This window comes from Otolemur garnettii, unplaced genomic scaffold, assembly GCF_000181295.1.
Source record: "Otolemur garnettii isolate 467f Iridium unplaced genomic scaffold, OtoGar3 scaffold00091, whole genome shotgun sequence".
Classification (NCBI taxonomy): Eukaryota; Metazoa; Chordata; class Mammalia; order Primates; family Galagidae; genus Otolemur; species Otolemur garnettii.
In genome coordinates, this window is record NW_003852486.1 from 3,157,071 (window position 1) to 3,165,269 (window position 8,199).

At 41.6% G+C, this 8,199-nt stretch overlaps 1 protein-coding gene across 2 annotated transcripts in view; it reads left to right on the forward strand.

Annotated features, from left to right (window-relative positions):
• The window catches only part of ETV3 (ETS variant 3), an 11,911-nt gene extending 4,560 nt beyond the window's left edge, over nucleotides 1–7,351 (forward strand). For both annotated transcript variants that reach the window (XM_003795231.3, XM_023516482.1), the window contains exon 5: nucleotides 5,699–7,351. In XM_003795231.3, the coding sequence (XP_003795279.1) occupies nucleotides 5,699–6,831 (1,133 nt within the window). In that variant the 3' untranslated portion in view covers nucleotides 6,832–7,351. The remainder of the gene's footprint in view (nucleotides 1–5,698) is intronic.
• The last annotated feature ends 848 nt before the right edge of the window (nucleotides 7,352–8,199 follow it).

Genomic DNA, 8,199 nt, shown 5'->3' on the forward strand with positions numbered 1-8,199 from the left:
TCTTAGTCAAGTCTTCATCTCATAAAAAATAAATAAGACTATGCAGTATCAAGACAGATTTGTTTGGTTTAGTTATTTGGTTTCTTTTTCTGGATACTACTTGTAGTCTCCTAGATATTATCACACTATCCCGTTCAGGAGTAATGTTTCATAGGTTTCCATTAAGTTCAGGACACAGTTTTAACACCCTGCCCAATGGTTCTTTCTTAGATGGGAACATGTTTCTACAAACACTTCCGATTTTCTATGAAACTACCAAGCTCTCCCTTATCAAGTGAATATCATCAAAACCACAGCATCCTTCATCAGAGAAGGGGAGGTTCACATGTTTGCACTGAGAAGCAGTGTCTTTGATCTGCACCAGCACATCCTCAGAGAACAAGACTCTGGGGTTACTTGACCTTCTCTCCTTTTAAGTGCAGCAGGGCTTCCCCTACTGGTTCTCAGCATTGTAGCTCCCATCACAGCTCCTCACAGGAGTCTGACACTTGCTTCTCTCTTGATGCAGAAGGCAATCTCTTAAAGATTTTATTGTTGTCTGTTTTTTTTGTTTGTGGGTTTTTAATATGCAAATCATATCCCTGCCCCTCAAAATAAAATAGTTCCTCTTTTTCCTTGGGATATATGTTCCAAGACCCCCAATGGATTCTCACACAGTACCTCACCCCATATATACTGTTTTTTCCTATACATACATACATACATACGTTTGATAAAGTCTAATTTATAATTAGGTACAGTAAGATATTAATAACTAATAGAACTATCATAGCAATATACTGTAATAAAGGTTATGTGAATGGGCCTCTTTCAAAATATCTTTACTGTATTAATATTTTCAGATCTCTGAGGGTAACTAGAACAGTAGAAAGTGAAACCAACATGTCGGGTAAGGGAGGACTGCTGTAGGTTGTATTTAACATTTTTCTGAATAGTCGTTCAGTACTCTTGTCTTTGTGGCCTTGTATGTTAAGGCAAAGAGAGATGATCGTGATTCTACAGTAAAAGACACCTTCTCAGAGAAAAGTTGGAAGAAACTTGAAAAATTAGAGTGGGGGGTGTGGTTCAGAGAATATAATGTGATCCATTGCAGATATGTAATTACTACACACAACAAGTTAGGGCAGTTTTAGCTTAACTCTGCTATCATTATAGTTCCATCTCTTTCTCTGAAACCACTCCCTCCTGCCCCTGGGGCATGCATTTAAAAAAAAAAAGTAGTATTGGAATGCTTCTCTCTAATTACAACCTGTTTTCTTTCCTTGTGCCTGAGGGTGAGGCGTTAGGAAACCAGACCTGTTCTGGCCACTGGAATCTTATTTCCTCTATTTCTCACCCTTGCCCCTTCCTTGTGTACCTACAGGAATCAGGACTCTAGATGGGGGTATATCAGCAATTTTGAACAATGTACCGTGTTCATACTCCTTCACCTCACCCCCCCAAAAAAATGTTTCATTGGTCTTATTCTTATCTTTGATCCATTTTATCTATTGAAAGTCCAGCCCCTTGGCCATGAGTAATGTGGTTTTTAAGGGCAAAGAAATCTGGAACCTCACTCTGTAAAGACTCTGATCTGGAAACCCAACAGTAGTGACCTACCACTTCTATTCTGCCTAAAGGCAATTGAATCAAAGTTGATCCTTAACCAAACTCAAGATCCTAATCAAAAAGTCAGAGGCAAAGCAAAACAGTATACATTTGTTTTAGGCATACTACTGGGGTTGCTCACATCCCCTACATACAACTGAAAAGAACTTGAGCCATTAGTTTATAGAGAACTTTTACCCAGAAAGGCCAAATGTTGTTTAAGGTTACCTTTGTGGTGACAAAGGAATATAACATTTATTGAATGTGTAGTTATTGGAGGTACAGTACTTTTGCTGGGTGGTTTTGTGAATTATCTCATTCAGCCTTTCAAGCCCATAAAAGTGTATATCTTGATATCCACATTTTACAAATGATAAAATTAAGGATGAGGACAGTAATTAAAGAACAATCAGGGCGGCACCCCCACATACCGAGGGCGGTGGGTTCAAACCCAGCCCTGGCCAAACTGCAAGAAAAAAGATAGCCAGGCGTTGGTGGTGGTCACCTGTAGTCCCAGCTAGTCGGGAGGCTGAGGCACGGGAATCGCCTAAACCTAGGAGTTGGGGGTTACTGTGAGGTGTGACTCCACAGCCCTCTACCCAGGGCTACATAGTAAGACTCTGTCTCTTAAAAAAAAAAAAGAACAATCAGGGTGGGTTGACTGATTATCTGTTGAACAATTTCTTAGGAGATAATTTGATTGAGCTACTGCAATCTAGCTCTTATTTACTAGATCATAACATTTCTGCTCTAGATTGGGATTCATTCATTTGTTCATCAGATAATGAGTTAAGCTCTAAGACCTCCCCCAAAAGAAAAAGATAAGGGAGTTCTTTCCCTCAAGGAATGTACAGTTTACAGGAGAGATAAGATTTACCAGTTTAATACAACATGAAGTTTGGTAAGCTCTCTATGAAGTAGAAGTATGTGGATTTACATCCTGGAGGCCAAAGAGATCTCCTCTACAAGGTGGGGTGGTAGAGTTGGGCTGTTTTGGTCTGTGTAAGTTTATAGAGTAAAAAGGTAAATATTTTTTTTTTCTTTCCCTATAATCCTACTCATTGTTAATAATTTAAAGTACTTAACATTTAGGTAGTATTAAAACTACTTCTATGTATAGTATTTCATTTTTGTCATAAAAAGCATCCTATAAAATACATTACTAAGTATTTTAGTTCCTTGTATTTGTATAAGAAACATTGGAAAGATACAGAAAATACTACTAAAAATGGTTATTTGTCAAGGGATGAAGGCAAGACAGACCAGTTCAAGGATGTCTCAGTCTGTGTCTCCCTACTGCCACCTACCCTCCCCTAGTTTTTTACTTTTGGGGGGGTTTTTTGTTTTTTATTTTGTTTGTTTGTTTGAGACAGTCTCACTATGTCACCCTAGGTAGAGTGCTGTGGCATCACAGCTTACAGCAATCTCCAACTCTTGTGCTTAAGCAATTCTCTTGCCTCAGCCTCCCAAGTAGCTGGGACTACAGGCACCTGCCACAATGCTCAGCTATTTTTTGTTGAAGTTGTCATTGTTTTTAGCTGACCCGGCCTCGGTGTATGTGGCTGACACCATAACCACTACAGGCACCGAGCCTTTACTTTTATTTTGGAAAACTTCAGATCTATAGAAAAGTTGGGGGAAAACAGTGAACACCCACATATCCTTTATCTAGACTCACTAATGCTTACTATTGCCATATTGCTTTATCTCTTTCTATTTATATATATTTTTTTAATCTTTTGAGATTAAGTAGACATCATGACATACTGCTCCTTTGCACTTCAGCTTGTATTTCCCAGGAACAAGGATATTCTCCATGACCACAATAACAGAACCACACCCAGGAAGTTTAATGTTGGTGTAGTACTATTTTCTTAATACACAGTTCATATTCAAATGATTTGTCTTTCAGTTTTGATTTTGAACCATAATTATTACCTTATAAAAAATTATTTAACAGGGTGGTGCCTGTGGCTCAAAGGAGTAGAGCACCAGCCCCGTATGCCAGAAGTGGTGGGTTCAAACCCAGCCCCAGCCAAAAACAGCAAAATAAAAACTTATTTAACAACTACATGTAGTAGGTATATACCAGCACTATTCTAAAGGCTTTACAAATATTAACTCTTCTAATCCTCATAACGTTAGCATTGGTCCTGTTCTTACCTATTTTTACAGGTAAGGAAACTGGGGCACAGAGAGGTAAGTTGTCCAGAGAGACATAACTAATGAGTGATATAACTGGGGTTTGAACCTTTGCAAAGACCTTGTTACATCCATTTTGCCAGAAAGTGTCAGAGGCTCCAGAGTTTTTTTTTGGTTGGGGGTGGGGGGGAGGTTGCAGTTTTTGGCCGGGGCTGGTTTTGAACCCACCACCTCTGGCATATGGGGCTGACACCCTACTCCTTTGAGCCACAGGTGCCGCCCCAGAGGCTCCAGTTTTTACTTGTACTAGGTAGCTACAAGTAGAAGGTGCCAGAGCTAAGATTCAGACCCAGATTTTCCAAACCTACTATTCAGATTTCCTGGTAGATTCATGGAGGTGGTCCTCTTCTAAAGCAATGATGTTGATACTTTCTTTTATAGCAACAAACTTCTTTTTTCCAAACAAAATCTTACATTTGATATCTTAGCATATGTAAGTAGGACGAGCTAGTTACAGGCATAGAGCCAGAGTGCTATCTTCCCAATATTGCTCCTAGTCTCATCTTCCTTTAGAAAATGCTACTTATTATGTCCTCTTCTCATAAATTTACAGTATACCTACTGTGTGTAAAGACAGAGATATCTTCCTGTTGGTTTTTTTTCTTCCTTCCTTCCTTTTCTTTCTAGCTAACTTGATTTAATCAAGCATTTCTAAATTGTGTGGGGAACAGAACCTTCTCTTCCCCTGCCCATCATACTTAGACTTAATCCATCCTTCAGAATAAGTAGAAGTGTTTTGTTTGTTTGTTTGTTTGTTTTTAGTAGAGGTGTGTTTAAGAAAATGTCAAGATCCAGAAGAATCAAAAAGTGGGATTTTAGCCACTGCAATAAGCTAATAGAAGAGATACTTTTGACCTCAGAGCCTATTGGCTCTAACTCAAATCATTTATAAGGTCATCCATCTGGTTTCTGTAATTGTAAGATTAAATGAGTTGCTAAAAAAAATTTTTTTTTTGCAGAGCAGTTTTCTATGGAACATCAGTTTGGGAAAGGCTGCTCTGGCACAGTGTTACTCAGTCACATGTACCCAGAAAGCTACAATCTTGCACAGACCAGTAGACTACAGAATCATCTGAGGATGACTTTGTTATACCATGAGTAGAAGGCAAAGGCTGATCCACTCCAAACAGAAACACTAAATTCTACGTAATTTGGAATAATTTCTGACCACACCATATCTTATGCATCCTTTTGTTTCCAGTTTGGGATCACCATACTTTCTTATTTTGGTTTGTCCTATTCTTTTCTTCTCCCTTTTTTCCTTCTTCCTATTCATCTCTGCCTTCGAGCATGAAGAGCCCTCTTGACATTATCATGATACAAGCCACTGACACCTCCAAGGAAACCCAGAGGGTTCCTGAGGCCTCAAGTGGCATACCTTTCCCATGCCTTAGTTATCCAATGAAAGATCTCCAAGGAAGTTGAAAACTGGCGAGCCCCTAAAGTTGATGTGGTTAGCACAGTGAATGAAGATAAAGTCTATTTACAAAGCTAAAAACTGAGACAAGTGATACGTACATCATATTTAGAGTTGTCAAGAAGAAGGTTCTTGTGCCATTCATTCATTTAATATTTATTGAACACTTACAGTACGCTGTTAAGCTCTGAACTGCAAATATAGTTTTGAACAACAGGAAGTTTCTGCCTTGCATTTATGTTTTGGGATAAGTAAGTGATAGTAAGAAATAACTGTCAAGAAAATAAAGTTTAAGAGGCAAGAGAAGGATGGCAACTAAATTTGAGTTGAAGTAGCTGAGCAGTAATTACCAGGAAGATGAGGAACTAGGAGATTCAGTCTAGTTGTAATGTTTGTTTCCTGTTGCTACTAAGCATTTTGTCAGCATAAGTAAAAGTGATGATAATGACCAGACTTCTAATGCAACTTTTTTGGTCTTTTCCACCATCACAGGTGTGGTTCCTCAGAGTGCACCACCAGTGCCCACAGCCTCTTCCCGGTTCCATTTCCCGCCTCTTGACACCCATTCTCCAACCAGTGATGTGCAGCCGGGGCGGTTCTCTGCTAGCTCTCTGACTGCTGGCCAGGAGTCCAGTAATGGCACTGAAAGGAAGGCAGAGCTTTCAGAGCTAGACGATGGCTCAGCTGCTGATTGGCGCCGGGGTGTGGATCTTGTGCCCTCCCGGAACACTGTCAGTGGTGGAGGGATTGGCCATCAGAAACGCAAGCCTGACATAATGCTTCCTCTGTTCACTAGGCCAGGGATGTACCCTGACCCCCACAGCCCCTTTGCTGTGTCCCCAATCCCTGGCCGCGGAGGTGTCCTTAATGTCCCCATTTCGCCAGCCCTCTCCCTGACACCCATCTTCTCCTATAGCCCATCACCAGGCTTGAGCCCCTTCACCAGCAGCAGTTGCTTCTCCTTCAACCCAGAGGAAATGAAACACTACCTTCATTCTCAAGCCTGTTCTGTGTTCAACTACCATCTGAGTCCTCGGACTTTTCCCCGTTACCCAGGGCTCATGGTTCCACCACTTCAGTGCCAAATGCACCCCGAGGAGTCAGCTCAGTTTTCTATCAAGCTGCAGCCTCCACCAGTTGGGCGGAAGAACCGGGAGAGAGTAGAGAGCAGTGAGGAGTCATCACCTGTTGTTGCATCCACCATTGCTCCTGTCCCCTCAAAAATTAAGGTAGAGCCTGCTTCTGAAAAGGATCCTGAGAGCCTCATGCAGGCAGCACGAGAGGAGGAGGAGCATGCTCAAGAAGAGGGCACTGTGCCCCGCAGGACCACAGAAGGAGGAAAAGGCACCATCTTTGCCCGCCCTACTGCACCACCCATCTGGTCCACTGTGCCCATTAGCAGCCCAAATGAAGGACCCCTGGAGGTGACTGAAGACAGTGAGGACAGGCCCTGCAAAGAGCCCAGTGCACCTGAGAAGAAAGAAGATGCCGTGATGCCCCCTAAGCTTCGGTTGAAGCGACGATGGAATGATGACCCAGAGGCTCGAGAGCTGAGCAAGAATGGCAGGTTCCTCTGGAACGGGTCAGGACCCCGGGGCTTGGCAACAGCAGCTGCCGATGCTTAGAACTGGAAGTGGATTTGTAGCTGTTAATACTATAATCAAATACGTACATGTATTTATGTAGCAAGATTTCAGGGTGGGGGGGAGTTAGACTGGGCTGATCATTCTAGGGGCATAGACTTGTATTTTTATGTTTTGGGGATGGGATGGGGTATCTTCTGTTGTAAATTAGATGGGATATGAACACAATTTTTTTCCTGGTGAGTAGGACACAGGGAGGGTATTAAACTGAAAGGAGAAGAAGCCTCTATTCCTGCTGAGGCTCACTCACTTTCTGACAAGGGAACTCCTAAAGGGCCAGGATACGTTTTGGTCCCATGATAGTTCAGGTTCCAGACTTATTTCTTTTCTATTGTATTTATATATGGAAAGCCATTAATGAATTTATTATGCTCTGAAAGATACACATAAAAGGGAAAAGGGCATGGTTGGGAGGTGGAGCAGTGGGAGGAATAAGATAATCTCAGTCCTACTGGGGTGGGGGGTGTTCAGATATTGCTCTTTCTTTTTTTTCCTTTTTGGTGGTGGTTTGGCGTTTATTCTTTTAAAAAAAAAAAGTTTTCAGGAAACAACATACTGCCAGTTAGTGTGGGGCTGGGAAGGCACAGGAGCGGCCACCTCTCAGCTGAGTGGTTAAGACAGGAAGCCCTGCTGTGTGCTTCTCGGACATTTCCCCTTTACGTATTAAGAAGCCATGAGGAATTGTTAACTCTTGTTCAGGGAAGAAAGAAGAGGGCAGAAGGAAGGAACCCAATGCCTTTAAAAACAAAAAAATAACAACTCATTTTTCCTTTTGCATTGTGGGTTTGGGGAGCCAAACCAAAATGACTGTGAGTAAATTCACCAAGAGGCAGGACAACATTGTTGAAGATGTCTTTCCATTATGTCTGATTCTTTTGTTTTCTTAAGTCAAGCCTTAACTATGAACATACTTTAAGATGATACGGGTCTGTCAACATAAACCTGTAAAGGGCGTGGACAACTTCCAGATAATCCAGGAATGTTGAGACATGGTTAAATTTCTAGCTGATAGGTAAGTCATTTCCTCTGGATGTTGTTGAAATGGTAACAAGGCAGGATTGTGGGAGTTAAGGGCAGATGTTACCTAGAAACACAGAAGGTGGCGGGGTTGGGGGGTACAAGTGGATGTTTGTTGGGACTGAAAGAAGAGGTGGAAAGAAGACACATAAGGCAACTAGATGTCAAAAGCCTGGTTTTAGTGAGGAAGAGTTGGTGTCTGTCTTGTGTTGCCATTCTTGCTGTACCCATTTGCCTAGATTGTTTGATTCTCATGTTCAATTGCCTGTCCTACATGAGACTCCAGCTTACAGGCAGTGAGAAATTATTTCTTCATGGGAAATTCCCTTTCAG